This window comes from Oryza brachyantha, chromosome 12 (genome assembly GCF_000231095.2).
Source record: "Oryza brachyantha chromosome 12, ObraRS2, whole genome shotgun sequence".
Classification (NCBI taxonomy): Eukaryota; Viridiplantae; Streptophyta; class Magnoliopsida; order Poales; family Poaceae; genus Oryza; species Oryza brachyantha.
The window spans coordinates 13,562,500-13,586,035 of record NC_023174.2 but is presented as its reverse complement, the minus strand read 5'-3'; the positions used below and the strand labels follow the sequence as shown (position 1 = coordinate 13,586,035).

The 23,536-nt window shown below is 37.7% G+C and overlaps 3 protein-coding genes across 6 annotated transcripts; all 3 read right to left on the bottom strand.

The window, feature by feature from the left end:
- Positions 1 to 1,353: 1,353 nt before the first annotated feature.
- Positions 1,354 to 3,133, bottom strand: LOC102716919 (major pollen allergen Aln g 1-like). The gene is made up of 2 exons (XM_006664026.3): positions 2,720 to 3,133; positions 1,354 to 1,916 (listed from the first exon to the last, which is right to left on the bottom strand). The coding sequence occupies exons 1-2, from the start codon at positions 2,892 to 2,894 to the stop codon at positions 1,609 to 1,611; spliced, it is 483 nt and encodes a 160-aa protein (XP_006664089.1). The 5' UTR covers positions 2,895 to 3,133; the 3' UTR covers positions 1,354 to 1,608.
- A 7,440-nt stretch (positions 3,134 to 10,573) lies between these two features.
- Positions 10,574 to 12,457, bottom strand: LOC102704111 (major strawberry allergen Fra a 1.06-like). The gene is made up of 2 exons (XM_006664569.2): positions 12,283 to 12,457; positions 10,574 to 11,041 (listed from the first exon to the last, which is right to left on the bottom strand). The coding sequence occupies exons 1-2, from the start codon at positions 12,455 to 12,457 to the stop codon at positions 10,740 to 10,742; spliced, it is 477 nt and encodes a 158-aa protein (XP_006664632.1). The 3' UTR covers positions 10,574 to 10,739.
- A 3,555-nt stretch (positions 12,458 to 16,012) lies between these two features.
- LOC102703830 (probable polygalacturonase) lies at positions 16,013 to 20,517 on the bottom strand. 4 transcript variants are annotated; one of them, XM_040529906.1, is made up of 8 exons: positions 20,352 to 20,517; positions 19,650 to 19,973; positions 18,791 to 18,911; positions 18,522 to 18,696; positions 18,341 to 18,411; positions 16,528 to 17,901; positions 16,344 to 16,398; positions 16,014 to 16,261 (listed from the first exon to the last, which is right to left on the bottom strand). In XM_040529906.1, exons 1-6 carry the CDS (start codon positions 20,361 to 20,363, stop codon positions 17,231 to 17,233), a joined length of 1,374 nt encoding a protein of 457 aa, XP_040385840.1. In that variant the 5' UTR covers positions 20,364 to 20,517; the 3' UTR covers positions 16,014 to 16,261; positions 16,344 to 16,398; positions 16,528 to 17,230. The 4 variants fall into 4 exon arrangements, with proteins under 4 accessions (XP_040385839.1, XP_040385838.1, XP_040385840.1 ...); XM_040529905.1 differs by having other exon boundaries at positions 16,013 to 16,261; positions 16,344 to 17,901; XM_040529904.1 differs by having other exon boundaries at positions 16,013 to 16,255; positions 16,344 to 17,901.
- Positions 20,518 to 23,536: the final 3,019 nt, after the last annotated feature.

Here is a 23,536-nt window from a genome sequence, read left to right as displayed (position 1 = left end):
AGCAGCTAAAAGGAAACGTTGCAGCCCTGCTTTTTTAAGTATGAGTATCGCTACACGTACTAAAATGTTGTTACTGAGCTCTTACTAACAGTGATTCTCAACCATTTGATTTAACTAGATGGGAGTTACACAAAATCAAGATGTGCTTATAACATGACACGACAGCATTCCTTTTGCACCAGATTATTCCTTGGCTTTTATATGCGCGCTTTTTGAATTATTAAACGGTCTATCTTTCTTTTTTTTAAGTTTATCATCTCTTTTTGTAGAGTAGATTTTTAATTTATAGTAGCTAATCTTATTATTTATACTATTAAATAACTATCAGAAAATAAAATAATCTTTCATCTTTCTATCTTTCATCAACCAAAAGAACACACCCGGTTGACATATAAGTTGCAATTGCATCTAGATCGTGCTATACACCATGTGTTTCATGTCTCAATTGAAGAGTGCTCAGGACTGGTTTCGAGCATTCAGCTCAATCTCAACTTCCATAATCTCTTGATGATCTACAAGTTCCCGTCATGATATTGGATCACTCCCTGACGAATAAAGTAGAGGGCTTGCCAGTTCATCAAAAATACCAGGAGGCGGGAACAAAGACAAAGCAAGCTAAAAATATCGCTGGGGCATCGCTATTGCAATAGTATAAAAAAATATAGATTGAAATAATATTTTAGTAGAGATTTTAGGAATTTCGTCGGGGTCATCGGACCCCCAACAAACAGGGCTAGCTCCGCCCCTGGGCGGGAATAAAGTCTGAAGAGGCCTAGGATCTGTACTGTTCATCTTGTGTAGGAATTAGGAAGTAAGAACTCAGACACGACAATGCTCAATTCGGTTGGGTCGTGCGAGTGAATTGGTCGTAGATGGTATTTTGTTGAGAATTACTGTTACATTGCTAACACAAAGCAACAACAAGGTGACATTCTTGTTTCTTCTGTTGATGATGTCAGATTTTGCTAGGCTCTTGGTTTTATTGTTTTCTTTGTTGTTCTTTTTATGTACTACCTTTTGCAGCTGTGAACTGATGATAATAAATTCCATTCAGAAAATAGTTAAATATGGGTTCCTCTTCGGTGTATTTTACTAGTAGTATTATACTGCCGGTAGAACTAATTTTAGCCATAGATTAAAAATTGTATTTTTGTACTTTGTTAATTAATTGATTAGTAGTATTTTATAAGTTTGTTTTTTCAATAAAGATCACAATAAAAAGGACGATATTACCTCTTTAAATTTCTACTGTATCTAATATCGTTGATAGTATAATTTAATCGCAATCGTTCGATAAAAATAGATCAATAGTATCGATTAAATCATACTACCAATATAATTTAAAAACACCTCAGTTACATATACCTTTTGTCCGATATGCAATCTCCCGACCTAAGCACCATACTAGACACACTGAATTCATACGTGTAATTTATTCATTCATGAAGCAAAGCAATCTCACCAACACTGAGCAGTGAACTCCACAGATGCATATTCAAGTATTCAAACACACAACCACACAAATTAACACCAAATCACACAACCTTAAACACACACAACGATCACTCTCACGAGCTCACATTACCCAATCATCTCGGATCCGTTCAGTCAGGCATACTCTTCAGGGTGAGCGACGAGGTAGGCCTCGATCATCCCGAGCATGCCGAAGTAGCCGCCGGCGATCGCCTTCTCCTGCTCCGGCGACAGCGCGCCGCCGTCCTCCTCGAGCTCGCACTCCACCCTGAGCCTGGCCACGCAGGCGCCATCGCCGGCGGCCTCGAGCTTGCTCTCCAGCGAGTGTGATTTCAGCTTCTTGCCCACCTTGCTCTGGGCCTCCAGCACTTCTGACTTGAGCGTGTGGGATGCGTCGTCGCGCGCCACCAGTCGTGTCTTGTAGATGCTGCCTGCCTCGGCGGCTGCGTATAAATTGTAAACAATTGTTATTATATTATATTATATGACTAGCAAAATATCCTACGAAAATGTATTACAAAATATTATACAAATTTTGTATAATATTTCTCTCACAGTAGACAGCCATATTTCTCTCTCCTGGACACTCCTACGCGAAATGACAAATTTACCCTTACACCACTCAAATGATTCCGGTACCAGCTCATGGGCAAAATTGTATCTAAAGGTACCAACTAATTACCACCATTCGATTGAGCTCATTGTGTGGCTCAGATTTGGTACCCGCTGGATAGGAGCAACTCTCTTTTTTTTTTTTTTGACATGGTCCCTAAATTATAGCATAAGCAAGAATTAGTCTTGTTTATACGAAGGCTCGCCTAGGAGCCAGCTCTATTGCCCTGAAAACGTAGCGCAATCTTATATTTTTAAATTTGAAATAGCAAAAATGATCATTCTTAAAAATAGTATTATTTAATTATGGAAAAGGGAACATTATTTTTTTAGGATTTTCAAACCGCAGCTTGAAAAGGCCTATTTGGGCATGATAATTAGTTCAAAATCCTAACCTTTTATTGGGGATTGAGATCCAAGTCCAAACAATACGATGGTAAAAAAATATTTCAATAGAAATCTTAAAAAATTCTTATAAAATACCATCAGGTATCACACGATTAAAATTTTGGTACCTTAAGATACAAAGTATCTGATGGTACCAAATTTTATACTAGAAAATATGATATATTTTAGTATTTTCTCAAGAATAATAAAATTGCTTAAACATAAAAAGACTATATCATGGACCAACCAGGGTTGAGCTTGAGGGTGTTAATGGTGCCCGGGCCGCCGTCTCCCTCGACCTCGACGGCGTCGACGAGGCCGGCGCAGACCTTGGCCATGGCGGGCGCGTCCAAGATCACCTTCCACAGCCGCTCCGCCGACACCGCGACGGCGCGCTCGTCGGAGATGCAGACCGGAGCCATCAGTGACAGGCCCTGAAACTCTCTGCCGATCACACACTATCCGTCACTGATCGATGGGCTAAGCTAGCGAGAACTGCCTGTACAGTTGCTGAGTTGCACTGCGAGTGATTCAGAGTTGGGCTGCAGGATGGGGTAATTATAAATAGCTAGGCTGCAAGAGAAGAAAAGTTTAATTCAGAGTGATTTGTTGTAGTTAGCATTCAGTTCAGGCAAGAAACAATTGGTTGGTAGAGTTTCTGAAGGATTGAGGTAGGGTTATGAATAACATGTCTTGACTTGTGGAAAAAAAAAGGTTTAATTTGGTTTTGCAGCCTGGTTAGTTCAGAGATATTCACCCCCCATATTTTCGCTTTTGCTTATGTTTATATAACCAAAATTTAAATTTTTAACTAATTTTAGGGTTTTTCACCGAAGTTTATTTTCAGCCTTGGCTTTAGATCACTAAGAATGCGTATATAAAAGTTTTATTTATACTTATTTTTCGTTTGTAAATATACTGTTTGGCTTTGATCACCCCCTTTGACTAGGGGAAATCTAGAAGGGATGAAACTCAGACTAGATATACAGGAGGGCTTCGAGACAATCAGGGTGAAATTCATTAATTCGTTGACTGGTTCCTTGCACAACCTTTGTTTGAACACGCAACAGTTTTGTTGGGAAAATTATTGTCATTCACATGGAATTATCCATATTTTCTGACTTAATTCACATTTACTTGTAGTTCATCAGATAGTGACCCTTTCTTAATTAAACAAATGGTAGAAGGAATGGACTGCGAAGATCACCGTACAGAATGATAGCCCCTTGCTGCAGCACTAAAGGTGGTTGTCGTTTGGGTGATGTAGGGAAAAAAATGAAACAATATATTTACAAATAAAAAATAATTTATTAACTTTTCTATATATGTTCTTCATAATCCAAAAATAAAGTCTGAAAAATAAACTACGATGAAAAAACTTGAAAATCAAATCCGAATTTAATGTTGAAATTTTAAATTTGGCTTATAGCATAAGCGGAAGCAAAAAGATGAGACTGCAAATTGGCATGGCAAAATCCATGCATTGAACCGTTCATTCGTAAGCTAAAAATAATTGAGAATTAAAATGGGAGCACCGTGAGAGGAGGGAAATAAATTAGCAAGCACTGTTAGTCAAATCATCATCTTGCTGAAAATATTATTTGTATTTGTGATTAAACTGATTTTCACATCATGGCATAGTGTGCATTTTAAATAGTGATATAGTGGTGTTCTTTGTTTCTAATTTCTATTTTAGAAAGCATACTGTGATTTGTCTTGGTAGATATTCTCTTCAAGCACTTGAACCCACCTGGATCATGGTGAAGCAGATAAAAGCAGGATGGAGAGCAATGAGATGAAGAATACTAGATGTTTGAGACTTGAGAGGTGATTTCATAATTGAAATTAGTGGGGGTAATTACATATGAGAAATACCAAGAATTAGCTTTGACCACATTTGAGACTCCAATAATATGCGATATGTAGTAGCCAAATAAAAAGGAACGACCTAGATATATAATTCTCAAGCATACAGAAAGCAACTGAACAAAAAAAAATTCTTTTGCGTTAATTCATCCACATGTAAGGTTGAAATTTAGTTATCAATATGATGCTGATACGAAATAAACAATAAAATCAGACACTGATCGCGGTGAAAATTAGCATGATGAAATTCACCGTTGCATAGTGGATAAAATTTAGTGGTCTTAATTTGTAGCTGACGGCTTGAGCAGCATATTTCTGGTTTTATAAACTCTATAACTTATGACAGATACGTGTATGGACTAATATCCAAATTTCTTTTGACTAATAACTGGAGAGGTAAATTTGTTTGCACATGTGGCAGTGTCGTTAGGAAAGTCATTGTTACATTTTCATTAGCTTATCTAGATTTCCTCAACTTAATCCACTTTCAAACCGTCAGATAATTACTTTGTTTAATGAATGATAGTGACTGTTTTCTAGAAGGGATAGACTGAAAAGTACCTACAAGATGGAAATTTGACATGACGTAACGTCAACATGATAACTGAACAGGAAACCGAAACATTAGCGGGGCATTTAACTTGATTTATCAGTCGCTATCTATGAGTTCTCATGTGTCTAAGATATATGGTTCTAGTGACAAATTTATTATGACCAAATGCAAATGTGGCAAAAATTAATTATTTCCTCAATTCATGTGTGTAAGTTTGGATGTTTAGCTATGTTAACAGGGATGATTATTTGGGTTTTTTATAAAAAACCAAATAGTATATTTATAAACAAAAATTAATTTATAAATAAAAATTTCATGTACATATTCTTAGCAATCTAAAATCAATATTGAAAATAAACTTTTTATAGATAATACTAAAATCAATTCTAAATATAAAGTTAAAATCTTAAATTTTAGATTATAAGTAAATAAGTCAAAAGATTGGCACGTAGACCAGCTCAGACCTCGACCATGGAGGGAACGTCCAAGATGACCTTGCACTGTTGCACAGCCGCACAGCCGACACCGGGACGTCATGCTCGTTGAGATGCAAACCGGAGCCATAGCGATAAGCCGTTATCTATCTTTCGCATATGTTTATGTTTATAAGCCAGAATTTTAATTTTTAACCTTAAATTTGAAGTTGATTTAGGATTTTTCACACAAGTTTATTTTCCAGCTTTGAGTTTTAGATCACTAAGAATACGTATATGAAAGTTTTATTCACGAATTATTTTTTATTTGTAAATATGCCATTTCACTTTTTCCGTAAACAAAATGTGACCCGCTATGGTGCTCTCTAGTAAGAATAAATCTGAATTATTGATCTAATTTTAGTAGATGGTTTAGATCTATTTCTATTGTCACCTCATTTAGCAGTAGAAACAAGAAGGACCATAATAGTAAAAAAATATGGAACGAAGGAGTAAAATATTATATTTCCCCTCTTTGAAAATATGTGTTAGTAAGCGATTTCAAATGATAAATGTAAAATCCTCTTATTTAGAATTAATAAAATCTTAAATACCAGTATTAGTCCTAATCATTAAGATAGTAAAGTACTGATATACTCTTATAAATCAACGATCCATATCTATTCTACTGGTAGTATTATACTACTAATAGAGACCGGTAGTATTATACTACCAATAGAGAGCACCATAATATTTCTCAAATAAAATATAAACAATCACCCCTAGGTACTCGTAGGCTACAAGAGAACAAGAGATTATTTATAATCATTTAGGCCCTGTTTAGTTCATAAAAATTTTCGCGGTCACCCGTCACATCGAATTTTCGGACATATCTATAGAGTATTAAATATAGTTTAGAAAATAACTAATTGCATAGTTTGGAAAGAATTTGCGAGACGAACCTTTTAAGCCTAATTAGTCTATGATGAGCCATACTTGTTACAGCAACTCACATGTGGTCATGATAGATTAATTATGCTTAAAAATCGTCTCGCGGTTTATTGATACCATATATAATTAGTTTTTTACTTAGTCGTTAAAATAATCTTCTGACACGATATGACACCCAAGGTAAAAAATTTCGCCAAGCAAACAAACTGTTATTACAGTTAGCAATGGAATTCAGTTCAGCGAGAAACGGTTGGTACAGCTTCTGAAGGGTTGAGGTTGGACTGTGAATCACATGTCTTGACCTGCGGAAATTCAAGGTTAATTTGTTTCTGCAGCCTTATCAGTTCAGAGATTTTTGACTAGGGAAATCTAGAAGAGCTGAAACTCTGACTGGACAGGAGGGCTTCAAGACAAGCAGGGTTATGAAATTCAATAGTTTGTTGACCAAATGTCCGACTGGCTGCTTGCAAAACCTTTGTTCGAGCAAGCAACATTTTTACTGGTATAATTATTTTCATCAATATGGAACTTTCGTTATTGGATGACTTAGTTCCCATTTGTTTCTACTGTCAAATGTCAGATAATGACATTTTTGTAAAGAATGGTACTCCCTCCGGTTTTTCTTAATTATGCTATTGACTTTTGAATCTATTCTTAATTATGCTATTGACTTTTGAATCTATACGTAGCCATACATTTTTTATTAGAAAAATCAAAATTTAATTGGAGCTTAAGCAATCAAACAATTAAAAATAAATGGATAATTGTGTAATTTTTTAATAAGGTGAATTATCAAACATTTATCCAAATATAAACGGTGTCACATAAAAAGAATTGGAGATAATACTTGCCATTGTTATGGATATGATATACCTCGTACTCTTATATAGTAACGCGTGTCCAGAAATACCGCATACCATATTATACATGGACGGGTATCTTAATATTTAAAAAAGCATATGAGAGAAGAAAATGATTGTGTCTAGATAAGAAAAGATAAGTAGTTCAATCTAGGTAGGATCCAACCTACCTAGCCATGCAGATTCTACCGTTTTCCCTTCCCAAACTCCTAAACAATGTATTTGTAAAAATTTTCTATAGGAAAGTTGCTTTAAAAATCATATTAATCTATTTTATATTTTTTATAATTAATAATATACTAATCTATTACTATATTTTCCGTGTCGGATAACTAACCCTCCTTTTTACTCGCTCGAACTTGGCCCTAGTCATGTTACCTAATGCCTTCCCTGTTTCTTACTTGTGAAAGGGGTATGTGTCGGTATAAATACAGAGATCTCCTAGCAGGGGAGGGAATAGAATCTCAATGCAAACACAAGCCTCATTGGATTAAGGATAAAGAAGTTGCTTTGTACTAATCGCCGACTTCAATCTCGCCAACTTGTTTGTTGATTTGTTGTTGCATTAGCTAATAGCTTAGATTGTTTCCACCTTAGTACTCAAGAGTAAATTTCTCCAAATATATATAAACATGAGTAAAGTTATTGCCCATCATCAGATGACCCAAACATGTAAAAAAAATTATGTGTCCTTCTCTTTACTGCCGTCTCACGTATACATCCGCATCACTCAAACCCTAAGTTCTTAAACATCATATTTGGATATTAGTACTGCTGACTTTTCTTTAGCATTCTAGAAGGCTTGTACTCTGAAGAGAACTGTACGCAATCAAGTCCCTTTGCTGCAAGAAATTCTCATGACTACACAATCTACATTTGTTTTTTAGTAGGCGCCTTGGGTTTGTTGTACTACACAATCTACAGCTTAAATAAGTTCTTTTTAGGCTTAAATAATTTAGAATATGTGTCTTCATGAGAGGAGGGGAAATTATTAACAACATAGTACTGTTAGTGCAATCGTCGCTATCTTCATGAAATTGTTTGTGTTTATGACAAACTGACGATTCATTTCCTCACCATCACATAGTGACCTTTTTAAATACTGATAGTGGTGTGTGTGTTTTTTTTTCTATTCTACAAATCATAGACCACATCCGAGGAGGCAAAGCGCACTAATGTTTCATACTCCCTTGTGCAAATGTTTGACGTTGGCTAGTTCAACGTCAAACAGAAAAGTTGAAAGGGCGTACGCGATTATCCCAAAATTCAGATAAGGTGATTTCATAATAGAGATATGAAGAATTATCATTGACCACACTGTTGAGCCTCCAATTATTCGCCGTATTATAATTAGTCTGAAACACAAATAAACATAATGGGATGATAATTCTCTACCTCCCGCAATTTACCCGTGTATACTTGAAATTATGCTGGCAGGGACACATTGGTGTAAGATGGAGCGTGACAATGTGATGCACAGGTTGACTAAAAGCAGAGGCGATTTATGGTTGGGTTACCAGAGTGTTTTGATGATTTGCATCTGACATGGAGATGCCTAAATGTGGCTTAAAAAATTACTCCCAGTATTTTATTGACATTTGATGAATTACCTATGTTTCACATTATAAGAGTTCTCGTCTTCTTTAGATTCATATGGGTAGTAATAAATTTGAATATATATATATATATATATTAATTTATGAATAAATCTAGCTAGATACAGGAAAAACATCTTATAATATACATTGCAGGGAGTTTTTTTTTTTGGGGCGGATCATATTGCATGTTTCATTTTGAGAATAGAAAGGTGTGGTTTTAGGTCATGAAGGACGATGTGGCATGACATGTTTTTCTGCCTTTTGGTTTCCTGCGTTCTCTACGTAGATTATCACTATTACGTTTCTCGGCTTCTGCTTGACGATATGTTTTTCATAAAAGAATATATATAAAAGTTCATCTTTTTCTTACATACATTATCAATTTTATAGCAGTTAATTTTATCAGCTATACCATTAGATAACTATTAAAAGTCAGATAATCTTTTATCCAGAAAAGAACGCAACCTCACCATGCCACCCCTGCTGTGGCTAAATAATACGGAGTACTAGATACTACGAGAAATTTGAGATTTTACCACTGCTTAATATTGGTTTCGATGCTATGCCATCTCACAAATGGGCTTCGATAAAGAGCCACATTTACCTGGGTGGGCTTCGATATTTTGCCATTTTATCCCATTTATGTATTTTAGATGTATTTTTGGTGAAATAATTACAAATGGAACTGTTTTGCCCCTGCTACCTGGTTGAACCGGACCAGGTGAGAACGCAAAGGGGACTGCCGACGCCGAGACCGTCCGACGGCGACGCCACCCGCACCATCCTCCTCCGCCGCCACTCGCCGCCTCTCCGGCCCATCTCCTCGGCTCAGAGCAGCCTTTCGGCCGGAGGGCGCCGCGCCTCCTCTCTCCAAACCCTAGGTGTCGGCGTCACCTCCTCCTCGCCCGCCACGCGTGCCGGCATCGCCTTCTCCTCGCCCGCCACGCGCGCCGGTGTCGCCCTAGCTCCGGCGACGGCTGTATCAGGGGCGTCCCCTTTCTTTTCTGCGATGTCATTCTCATTGAGAGGAGAAAAATGTGACAAGGGTAAATCAGTCACAAAATCAATTAATTTCACCGAAGATACATGTAAAATGCATAAATGAGCTAAAATGACAAAATATTAAAGCCCACCCAGTTAAGCGTGGCTCTTTATCGAAGCCCATTTGTGTGATGGCATAACATCGAAACCAACATTAAGCAGGGGCAAAATCTCAAATTTCTCAGATACTACCTATTTTTTACAGTAAGACGTTTTAACATTGACACTCGAATAAACCTAGGAGAAAAATAGGATGAGAGTAGACTAAAAAGTAAATTTTTCAAGAGATTAGAGTTCTCGCTAACTTTCCTCCAAAATCTAGATGCATTGAGTCATTCCTTAGAAATTTCATGGGAATCTAGGAAACTCCAATCCTTTGTTTTATAGGGCTATAGGAAAATTTTCTATATGATTTGAATTCCACTAATTTCCTCTATAGGTCATTTGTTTCAAAGCAAGGCTGACATTGAATTAGGATATTTCTCTCATAAAACATCATATGATTATACCATCATAATTTTTCCCAATCCGTTATTCCTTTTGTCTCACTGGAATATATAGTGATAGCTAGAAATTCATAGCAAATAAGGGAAGGGCACAAATATTTCTTAACGACACTCGTACTAATTTACATGCTCCCATATTAACCACAACACCACATTGACACATTCATACGTATATTTCTTTAATCATTCATGAGACAAAACAATCTCACCAACATCGAACATGTCCTTAGGCAGGCACACATACAACACCATTAGCGAGGAACGTACACACAATCATCTTGAACACACACACGCTGTCACCAAATCAAACACCACAACAAAATGGATTCATGTTGTGGCTATCCCAACTTTATTTAACTATCACACAAACAAACAGAAATGCACGATAGATGTAAGTACCGTGTCAGTTTGGGACAGCTTCTGGTAGAAGCAGCTTTTGGAAAAAACTGCAGCTGGAAGAAGCTCCTCCAAACAAGTCCTTAGACGTATTCCGTAGGGTGAGCGATGAGGTAATCCTCAATCCTCTTGATCATGCCAAAGTAGCCGTCGAGGACTATCTTCTCCTTCTCCGGTGAGAGTGGCCCACCTTCTTCAAGTTCATAGTCCAGCTTCAGCTTGGCCACACAAGAGCTGACGCCAGCGGCCTCGAACTTCATCTCTGTCGACTGTGATTTCATCTTGCCCGCCCTACCAAGCGGCACGTGTAGAACCTCTGACTTGATAAAATGAGTAGCGTCGTCACGTGCCACCAGCCGTGTCTTGTATGACCCCTGCTTAATAGCTGCATATAATTGTTACATTTGTTATTATTGCATGGTCAATACCTTTATATATGATGATATCTACTGATAGTATTTTACTATACCATTATAAGTAATCTCAACCGCTAATTTATAAGCTATATTATCAATATAAAACTATTTTACTGTCAGTAATTGATGGATAGTGTGTGTGTATATATATATATATATATATATATATATATATATATATATATATATATATATATATGCATGTTTCACTGGAATCGAAAATATAATTGTTGTCCATATTGATTCCACTAGCAGTAGAGACCATTATAAAACATTTCAATACCATTTTAAGGGGTACTAGGGAACAATATCTCGTTGGTCCAATAGTTACTTTATAGCATCATTGCTAATATCAACATGGTATATGAGGTATCAAATCTCATAGCTATAGTAGTGCTCCTAATACCGTAGGTACCAGACTCGATACCAGCGGTACCACACATGATATCCATATATACAAGGTTTAACTTGACAATGTGACATTATCAAGATTATCTCGTTCCAATGGGATTTTGTTGTGTAGTATTTCTGCATATTTTTTGTCGATGATATGGAAATAAAAAGCTACATGCATATACTGCCACATATGCATACCAGACTTATACATGTGATTTCACTCCTTGACATACTTTTAACTAGTGGGCGCCAATTATAAATTTTTGAACTTCATAAAATCACTATCGAAAGCCCCATATAACATTGACACACTCTAATATGTACGTATCAATTTGTACTGTTATAATTTAAATAATCGAATAAGATGGTGAAGACCTTTCACATTATTGACAATAAATCCTCACACATACTCTCCCTCTCTCTAAATATATACATACATATATATATATACACACACCTCTATCTTTTCGCTTTTGCTTATACTTAAGCCAAAATTTAAATTTTTAACTTTAAATTTAGAGTTTTTATATCATAGTTTATTTTTTGGACTTGGCTTTTAAATCGCTAAGAACACGAATATAAAAAGTTCTATTCACAAATTATTTTTCGTTTTCAATACACATTTTTTCTTTTTTTTCTTCAAAAAGCAAAGAAATGACCGCCATAGAATCTGCGCAACTGTTATACAGGCGTAGAAACAATATTGTAGGAGCAATTTTTTTTCCATCCTTAAAGAGATAACATGAGACACCACTACTTTTTATATAAAATTTAGTCTTAAGGGTGGGAAAAATGCTCGTACTAACATACACACCAGGGTTAAACTTCAATATGCTGATGGTGCCTGGCCCACCATCCCCCTCGAGCTCAATGGCGTCGAAGAAGCCAGCGCAGACCTTGGGCATGGCCAGCGGGTCAGAGAACACATTCCACAGCCGCTCCAGCGACACCGCAATGCTGCGCTCGTCGGAGATGAAAAGCGGAGCCATCAATATATTAAGCACACACCACACTGATCACTGAGGATCACTGATGGCTAAGCTAAGCTAGCTTGCTTGCTGCGAGTGATTCAGAGATGAGCAGCCATGGGGGGGTACTTATAGGTTGCAAGAGAAGAGATCATTCAGAATCATTTAATTTGTTAATTACTGTTGGTTGTTGTTGTTGCAGTTTCTTAACTTGTTTGATGTGGGAGTTTTAATTTCTGAAGGCTAGGTAGCTTGAGGTATGTATGTAGAATAATGTTCAGAAGATTTTCTGGTGTTGGTAGGACTGAATAAAGAAGCCGTTTGATGTGGCTATATATGGATATGTTCAGTGATGTATGTGGCTATGGAGTTGTTCTGAACTTGTCTGATGTGGAGATTTCTGAAGGCTTAAGGGTGGACTATGAATCACATGTCTTGACTTGGTGGAAATTCAGAACTGCTTGCAAAACCTTTGCTTGAATATGCACAAGTACAATTGGTGAATCTTGGGTTTGCAACTGCCAATTGCAGTTGGTCTAATCAGCGCAGGTAAAACGAAAAAAGATATTAGTGTATGCTTAATTGAGTAATAAACTTGAAAGAAGATTATTCTGATATTTTTAAATAACTTTCATATATATATATATATATATATATATATATATTAAAAACATATTGTTTAGCCGTTCGGAAAGCGCACTATCCTCAATGTCATCTGCCAATGTGGCCCTTGTCCTTCCCATGGAAACATCAGTATATTCTATTCTGACTAGATTCATTTGCACATCAAGATCATGCAGTGACCCTTTCCTAAACAATGATAGTGATGTTTCTGGTAACAGTATTCTAGAAGGCATTGGCTGCAAATTAAGAGAACTGCATGGAACCATGCCCCCTTGCTGCAGGAAATTGGCATCACTAAATGCTAAACATGAGGCGTAAGCATATTTCATTTGTAGTAGCTTGGCGATTTGAGTTTATGGTACTGTACAGTTGCACCATAAATCAAGCATCCAAAAGCTAAAAATAATTGGCTAAAAATAACTGAGTATTAATATGCGGCTTTTACGAGAGGAGGGAAAATTAGCAACAATTATATGTGATAGTACTGTAGGTGAAATCATCATCATCTTCATGAAATTGTCGTGTTTGTGATTTAATTCATTGACCACATAGTGACCTTTTTAATTAATTAATGGTAGTGGTGTATTTTCTACTGTAGAATGTATAGACTGTGAGGAGAACTAAATGTTTCATGTTAGACGATATCATAATTGTGACGAGTGAGCTGATTTCATATGAGAGGCACGAAGAACTACCTTTGACCAGACTTGACCTTCAAATCACAATTAGAACAAAAAAAAGGAACAATGAATTCGAAAGCATCCACAAGAAATGGGATGAAAACTCTAGCTTCCTTGAATTACCTGTGTAAGGTCGAAATTTAGTTACTGGAATGCTAAGAGATGTTGTCCCATCCCTCTATTGTTGCAATGAATACTCTCCGGGACAACGTTACACACTTTCTCGCTCACGGTCGCCGTTCTTACTTACCCATATGGATCAATCTTGATCTGCTTGAGCCACCTTTTTTGGCGCCGTCCTTCGTCGTGTCATCAAGCGCCTCCTTTCCAGCCACGGTGTCTAATCCGAGCTTGTGGCCTAGCTTGGTGCCAGGCACTGCTGCCTCCGGGAGAGCCAACCCCATTCTTGTTGGGCACGCCACCTCTGGGAGAGACCGATCTTTCTAGGCATGACCACCACCTCATCCTCACCAGACGTGCCTTCAAGAGAGACTGTTAGTCCTGACCGAGTGCTGCCATTCCCAGGCGTCTGCCGCCGCCACCTCGTCCTCGCCCAGCCGCCCCACCCCATCCTCATCATTCCATCTCCTAGATCTAGATTCAGGACCTGATGCCCCAACGTTCCGACCCTTGATGGTTTGACACCATTGCTCCACTCGGCTCTAAGGCCCCCTCCCGTATCCGATGCCTAGCCCTGAGCCCCTTCCCTATGTCCTGCCACTCTGCCTGACATCCCGAGGCCTCCGCCCCAACATCCTCTACTCGAGATCCCTACCCCTAGGCCTTGGCCCCGACCACGGGGGTATATTAGAGTATTATTAGGATATGATTGATTTGTTTAGGGTCCTTCCTTAACTGTAGATCTTTTCTTATCTCCTACTAATACACTTCTATATATAAATCGGCCCCTTGAGGCATATAAACATATCCCACACATACGGTAGATCTATTTCCCTCTAATCTCCAACATGCTCCACCATAGCATCTCCCTCCTCCTCCAATGCCACAAACGCCGCCAGACCGTCACTAACCACAACTACTGCCACCTCTGTCCTTAGACCCTCCTCCATGACCATGCTCGGAGTTCGCCAGAGAAAGGGAAGGGGAGAGAAGGGTCTCACTAGAGAAGAGGGAGGTTAGATATGAGGACTCGTTGGGGAAAGGGTAATGGTTCAAGAGAGTTACGTGACCTGACGAAAAAGTTCTAATGAGTAAAATGGATGTATTTTTCTTTTAATTTTGATAAAATTCAAATGTTTATATCATTGGACACTTCGACGGAGGTAGTAATAGATGTTGGCCGTGACCAACTTGATTGGGCCAATCTTGAACCATGTCCGAAGATTACCTGAGAAAAAGACCCATTTAGTATTAGCGTTGTACGTTTCATAATGTAAGATGTTTGACTTTTTTGTTGCAACGTTTGACCAGACATTTTATTTAAAAATTTAGTATAACTATAAAAAATGACAAGTCGTGCTTAAAGTTACTTTAATAATAAAGCAAGTCACAAGCAAAATAAATGATATTTTCATAACTTTTTTGAATATGACAAATGATCAAACATTATAAACAAAAAAATCAAACATCTTACATTAGAAAATGGAGGGAGTAGTTCTTTTGTGATCCAAAACTATATATATATATATATATATATATATATATAGTTGTCTCAATTTTGACATTTCTTGAGACGAAACATTTGCTCGTGCGTGAAAACCAACCTGACCAAACGGCCCAGGAAAGGAGCAATTGCGTGTTTCAGTAATTGTTGTTCTTAATTGAAGGGAAAATGTAGATCTTGATTCTTTTTTAATCACTGTACGACAAACTTGGTCACCAAAAATTTAACCAACTCTCCTCAAATTCGAAAAGGAAAGACTAACCTTGGAGTCACTCTGATACATTAGTACATAATGAAAATATCACTTTTTTAGCTGGGTTATATATTTTTTATGACAATTACGTCTGTAAAATGTTCTTTTGAAAATTATTGACGAAAGATAAAAGATTATTTGATTTTGTGATAGCTGCTTAATTATATAAACGATGAAATTAAATAGCACAAATTAAAAATCAACCTTAAAAATATGATATTATGAACTTTTCTATAAGATTTTTTTAAAAATACGCTGTTTAATATTTCGGAAAACATATCCGTAAAAATCCGAGAAAGATCTAAAAAAGTTATAGCATAAAGAACGCAACCGTCCGGCTCTTTTTAAGGACGTGCCAAGAATTCATAGGCGTCCTTTTGGTCCCATTTTTTGTCTTCAAGTTGCTCTGAGATGCTACGATGAGATTAGGGCCCACAAAGCAATTAATGCATTGATCCAATCCATGCATTTTTTTTTCTTTTCTTTTGGAATGGTGTGAGAGAAAAAATGGAGCATTTTATCTTTAGCAGTAAATCAACTGAAGCATTTTGTTGGCAGTAACTGGATTGTAGCAGCTGCATTCTACCATCCAGCAGGCATTCCACATCCTCCTTTGACTGCCTCCAGACACTGGAAGTCTGAAACTTCCATGACATGATCAGTTCAGTATTTTAACAGCTAGGATCCAATGCTATTACTTTACAGAATCTTATGTTTTGATCTTACCTTAACCTCAGACCTGCAGAAGACAGTAGTATGGTTTCAGTAAGTGATAAATTTTCTGCAGAACATGAATTTTATTCACATGGCATCAGGAAATTACTCCCCCTTCCTTACAATCTTGACAAGCACATCAGGCTGCACATGGTACTCAATTGAAGTTAGATGTGCACAATTCAAGAAATGATACCTTCACCAATCACCAGTTAATCCTCAATACCAGCTTATTTATCATATTGTGCTTGGTCATAACAGAGCAGATGCAGCTGAAGCTTGCACAAATGGCAACCCAGAATGAGTTAGCTAACACTGGCTTACTGCATGACGACAAAGGGAAGCTATTAACATCCCAGGAGAGGAGACAAAGGGAGATATCAACATCAATCTAACAACTCCATTGACACCAATTTATTGACACCAAGGAACACCCTGGCCTACAGAAGAGGCCAGGCTGTGAATTCCAGGATGACATGTGATATGCTGTTTTATTGGATGCTCACAGGATGATTGGATATACAGGGTGGTTCAATCATAATATTGTTTATTTTATGACCAAAATTGACAATAGTATGAAGAGAATCTAGACTTACTCCCCTACCAAAAAAACTGTTTTCTTACAGATTGAATGAACAAATTTCAACTGTACAAGCGAACACTTCACTGTGCAGACCCCTCTGGGCTTCTTCATTGAACAAGCAACATAAATCGTTTCATGAGCATCAAATCTGACAGTGCTAGAGTGGCGATTCTTTGATGCACCTATTTGGAAAGAATTTGGAAGGAAGATGGTGACAAAATCTGGATATCTCTGGATTGTACAAGGATTGGAAAATCTGGATATCTCTGGATCGTACAAGGAGTGGAACAGCAAAGGATGGACACTTTTTATGCACTTATGCTGCCGCAAGGGCATGGTAACTAAGAAGGGAGAAGCAGATGGAAGAATTGGAAGAGGCATGGTGGAGGTCTGGGCAAGGCTCTGGAAAGACCAACTCAGAGTATCCAGAAATGTTGGAGCAAGACCAGCAGTTGGATTGTGTTGAATTAGCTATGGAGAAACTGATGTTGGAGAGGCAGATATTGGTGAATGGGTCATCATTTATTCCCGACAAAACTCCTGCAACTGAGATGTTTGTTCCAACCATGTTCTTCAGTGTGATTCGATTGATCATCGGGAGTGCGGAAGGATCAAAAGGGCTATCCGGATGTGTCGACCAATCACCAGTGAACTTAATGGCAACATGAACATCTTCCATTTGGACATCCGATATTACAACATCTCTAATATAACCTCCACGGCCTGGTGCAGTCTTGAAGAGGATACCTTTGGAGGAACCATGGATATTAAGATGACCAACATAAATATCTGAAATACCACCGGACATCTCACTCCCAAATGCAAGAGCAGCTCCCAATGAGGCCTGGAGATCTACTCTGCTAATGTGAATGTCTGATGTTGGCCTTCCAAAGGTAATGCCATAGTTATCCCACCCACTTTTTAGCGAGATAGCATCATGGGCAACACTAATGCTGCTATCTTCAATGCACATATTAGAGCATGAATCTGCACCAGGAAAGGAATAGAAATGAGACAAAAAAAAATTGCCATGGTTCTGCAGCATACAATGTGAGCAGAAAGATCGTCGAAACAAGTGACATAAGCAGTTTAAGCAAGTTTTCTCATGCTGTTGAGACTTAGAAGTCAGAACATCTTATGTATGCTATTGAAGTATAAATCTCGTTTGCTAAGCCCTGGAAGTTCAGTTTTTTCCATAGCTTCTCAAAACACGTCCAAATATACATAATAGTAACCTTTTTAAGGCCACCTAATAACGGTGAGTCAAACTACCTAATATAACTTATTTGTTATGTAGTCTTTACCTATGAGAAAACTAGGATATAACAAACAAAATTCTGTAGATTACATGCGTTAGATATTACTGCAATGTAATCTCTTAAAAAAGGTGAAGAAAAGAATATACAAAGATAAAATTGAGTATTACCTGGAACAATTCCATCGGTAAGTGGAGCATCCAATGAGCTTTGAATTGTGACATTGTGGACCAATACGTTGCTGGAGGGGGAAAATGTTAGCACTTTTATAGGTAGTTTGTAGATTCATGTTTCAACATTAAGCAGAATGGAATTTAGTATGTCATGTCTTCAAAAAAAATGTGAACATACCTACAAAACACTGGATGTATACCCCATGCAGGGGAATTCAGTAATGTCAAGTTTGAAATCACAATATCTTCCGAATCCACAAACTCCACAAGATGAGGGCGGCTATAGTTCAACTTATTTGAGCGAAACCAGTTCCACCATGTCAAACCCTGGCCATCTATGATTCCATTGTTCCCTGGAGGAAATGCATATTAAGAAAGCATAATAAATATAATAGCACAAATAACTAACTGATCAAAACACGTACATGTCACAGAAGATTTTATTACCTGTAATTACAACATCAGTCACATTGTGTCCATTTATTAAACTGCGATACCTTGCACCTGGAAGATCGATTCCTTGGCCATAAGATGGCAACGGTTCCACAACTGGCCATTCTGATACCTCCTGTGGTTAAAATGCAAATGCATAGGATCAGATTCAATCTTTGTCATATAGTGAGTAGCCATTATTCCCCACGACACATAATTATATTTTTATTTACTTTTATTGATTTCCATTTCTTGTGTAAGATTTCGAGGTACCATCCTAGCTCCCAACATTTTACACTTCGATAGAATGCAGTGGGACAGTAACATAAGAGTTGCCATAAGTGTGCACAAAAAAATGGATATCTTACAGGAAACCAATCCCAATCTGCCAGGCTGTTGGCACTACATCCAATTGAAACATGATTAGAGATAGCGGCTTGACTTCGAAACAATGCCAACGTAAATTGTCTTTACTAAGCTGCTGTGCTGCCTTCACATGGGGATAGCTACATGTTACCATCCAATACTGCCCCCAGTGTTTGCTACACTGGCAAAGGCCCAAACAATAACCAATTTACCAATCTGACGCAACATTTTCCAGCAAACAAAATGAGATGATAGCTAAAACCATCTGAGTTCTCCAAAGTTGTATCATTTTCACAGTCATGCAGCAAATATCACATCCAATCATCGATGCCCCCACATCCCGAACAGGTAGGTGGATTGATGGCCAACCAATCCATCAACTAGGAATCCCTTAATCCATCATATCAATGCCAATGGCAATGCCAATGCAAATGTAAATGTAAATGTAAATGTAAATGCTCATGCTAATCAAACGAAAAGGCTCTCTGGGTGAGAATGGACGACGAACCTTGGCGCCGATGATGACCGCGTCCTTCTCCAGGAAGAGCGTGAGGTGGCTGGTGAGGTTGAAGCTGCCGGTGAGCCACCTCCCCCTGGGCACGTACAGCTGCGCGCCGCCCTTGTCGGCGAAGGACCGGAGGTAGAAGATGGCGTTCTGGAAGGGCAGCGTGTTCACCGTCACGCCGTCGCCGACGGCCCCGAACTCCGAGATCGTCACGCTGTGCGGCCGCGGCCGCCGCTCTTCCCGCGCGCACCGCGCCGCCGGAGCCGACGCCGCCGCGCGCGAGGCGGCGCCGACGAGAACGGCCAGCGCCACCAATGCCATAACCACCTAAAACCATCACCACAGCCACAGCAAAAGCCGTCAATACCGTCGCAACCAGCCAGCTCCATGAATCCCAACACCGAAGCTCGTCGACTTCCTCCGGATCATTCGGCGCAAAGAAACAAACGCGCCACCAAAGCAAAGATCTTTGCCCGCCCAATCCCCACAGCAACAAGATCTCGAAACAGGGCGGAGGCGCCAAAAAAGCAGAGCAAATCAAGAACCCCAACCCAACACCGAGGGTGGCAAGAGGAACCCCCCACGAATCAATCCAACCAGAGAGAAAAAAAAAACCACATCAGAGAAGACGCCACGGCGAGCAAGAAAAGAGGGCTCCTTTACAGCCCATCCGCATCCAGGATTTCAGTGATCGGACGTACTTACTAGCCTCGCCATTAGTCTTGCTTGCCCCCTTCTCGCCCCGGCGAAAGGGGAGAGTGGAGCGGCGAGGGGGAGACGGAGCTCCGCGGATCGCAGGGGAGGATGCGACGAGGAGGAGGAATTGCGTTGGGGTCGGAGATTTGGAGAAGTGGAAGAAGAGGAGGAAGAAGAAGATGTTTTGCTACTACTACAGCTTGGCTTCCATTTCTTTAGTATTTGTAGCCATATAGGTGATAGAGATAAATATGCAGTCAAGTACTCAACTGTATATCTTCTACGATAAAATTCCTTACGCATCCTTAAAAATTTGCTCAATTACTTTTGAATTTCACTTCATCCTTTTATGCTTGTGAGTTTTCATATCGATACCTATTTCCATTAGTTATTCATCGGTTGACCATTAAATATTTCTAAAATGAATATATTACCCCTCTCTCGTACTTGTGTGTTATCTACGGCATAAATTCTCATATGAAAAAGTTAACTTACATTAATATAAAAGGGAAATCATTTAATGCCAAACTTGAAAACAAAATTTGATTTTTTTTAATTTTTAAAAATTATAACTAAATCCACACATTAGTATCACTGCAAAAGGTTTAAATTTTTGGGAAGGGGTATGAAATTCATCAAATTTGATTTTAAATTTATTTAAAGTTTTGAATATGTTGATAAAATAATTTCGTCCCTTTTGTTTTTTAAATGAATCTTTTTCAGTACATATTCGTTGAAAAATAAATTTCAAATTTGATACTGAGCTTGATTTTTCACAATAAATCTTTTTAAAAATTTTAATAAAATTATGTTTCACTTTTTTAATTCATAACCAATATTCATAATTTATCACTTATTGTTTTCTACAACCCAAATAATTTATATATCAAAGATTAATACTTCCTCCGTATTGTATTATTTGATATTTTGGTTATGCCTAGATTTGATGTATATTATTTGTATCCATATATCTAGATTCATTACCTAGAAAGTCTTATATTGTGACACGAATGTAGTAGCTTTTAGCAATATACTAAGAATAATAAAGTCATTTCTACGATAACTAGTGGTCAAAGTAATGGAATAGGTAGATAAGGGATCCAAATAAAAACTCAGGGATATATAAGAGATCAAACAAATCTTAAAGGGAGCAGAAGTAATTGGGTAAAATTATAGGAGCATGCAGAGAATTGGCCCATGTATTGCTCCCTATGTTTTAGGTTATAAGATGCTATGATTTATGTAGATTCATTTATAAATCAATGTATATGTTTAAATATATCAAGATTTATTACTATATATGAATCTAGAGAAAGTCAAAACACCTTGGAACCCTAAACGGAGAAAATAATATTAAAACTAATTGAGGGAAAAAAAAACTACTATGAAGTGTCCCTCTAGATCCAAAGTATGTCGTTTAGAAGGACTTTCGCAGGAATTGAACTGATTCTTAGGGTTATCGGAGCTCCGGTGAGTTTTCTTTGTTGAGAGGATCGCTGTAAAATTCAGAGTTACCAGTGCTTGCACTGTCTCGAGATCATTGTGTTTTCGATGTTAAAGATATACTCTCTCCTTTAATTCTTAGTATCTATGTATTTCTAGTAAGTGGATGGTATGTTCATTGATAGTTAATTATTAATGTTGATCATATTTTGTGGTGTTTGTTTGTTTCATTGCCGTAGTTATATAGCGTACCATATAGTTTTTAACCATGAGATCCATTTTCTCATTCAATTCATTTACCAAACTCTAGCCTAAGTGTGGGCTATCAATTTGTTGGGCACACATTGATAAAGTTTGATAAATAATTCTGTCAATGTTTATAAGTAAATCAAACACTAATGAAGAATGAAGTCATGAAATTTTTACATCTGAAGGAAAGCTATTTGGAGCCCCCATCACCCAAACGGCCATCACCGGTACCATCCCCCTTTGTTAAGGGGTAAAAATGGTACCTTCTCTGCATTGTTTTTATCCACTCACTACATCTACAAATGCATCAATAAGTGAAGAGATTTGTTTCAGTCTAACAAAAAGTATCTTTAAGGTCGGTATCGGTACCTCATGGTATCAAATCGTTTCTGATCGTTGGATCTAACCGTGTTCATCCTGCTCAGTTAGATCCAATGGTGAGAAACGATTTAATATCGTGAGGTACCGGTATTTTGAGGTAATTTTTGTTGAACTGGAGCAAATCTCATAAGTGAAACAGTGAACACCGTGGCAGAACCAAGTCTAGAGCAGCTAGGGCTTGAGCCCTTTATTTGTCTCCTTAACCCCTAATAAAATCATTCAAAAACTTAGCCAAAATTTAAAGATTCAACAAATTACATCATTTAAGCCCTACTCTTAACCAATTCTTGGTTCCGCTCTTGACTGAACTTGCATTGGAATGTCCTTGCCTAACTCAGCTAGCTCATCGTCCTTTAGCTTTTATTCATGTAGATATGCTACAAGAAAACCAAGGACATTGTAATGTTAATACTATACTATAGGAATCAATGGCAACTGTAGTCCCTATATGAGACAACAAGAGGAGCCATGTGAAGATGGGGAATGTAGGTACACCAAGCCCAGCCCCTAGAATTAAGATCAATAATACACCTTCAAAGTAAATAATTAAACTTGCTTCGCCTCTAAATGGTAAAATAAAAGGAGGGATTTTTTTTTGTTTTGCCAACAAAATTCAAATTGTAAGAACGAGATTTTAGTTTTGGAGTTTCATTAATTATGAAGCATTAAGATAGCCTAGGTAGGAAGTTTTTCAAAGTGTTGAGTTGCATTTACTATGAAGAATTTCTAGTGTGTTGAGTTTCATTTACGTTAATTACATGGATTCTCGAATGAATTATACATATATAACCCCATCTGGTTTTTGCATGCTAGTTTTTTTTTTCTAACATTAAGTTATGAACTTTTGTTAATCTGATTCTGATATTAATTTCAATATATTTGCTTGGAGTCTCCGATAATTTATTCCCATAATTAGGCATGATTTCTCGAGTCCAAGTTTTTGTTTTTTGTTAGCACAACAATTAGCTGCATTTCTTTCAGACAAACTAACTGCATTGCCAATATTAATTTATCAATCTATCTCCGAACTAAACGTTGAACCAAAGAAGATAAACAAGAACAAAAACTTCATGAATTTTGTCATGGACTTCAGGGATCACACAGATCTGTCGATCGATCAA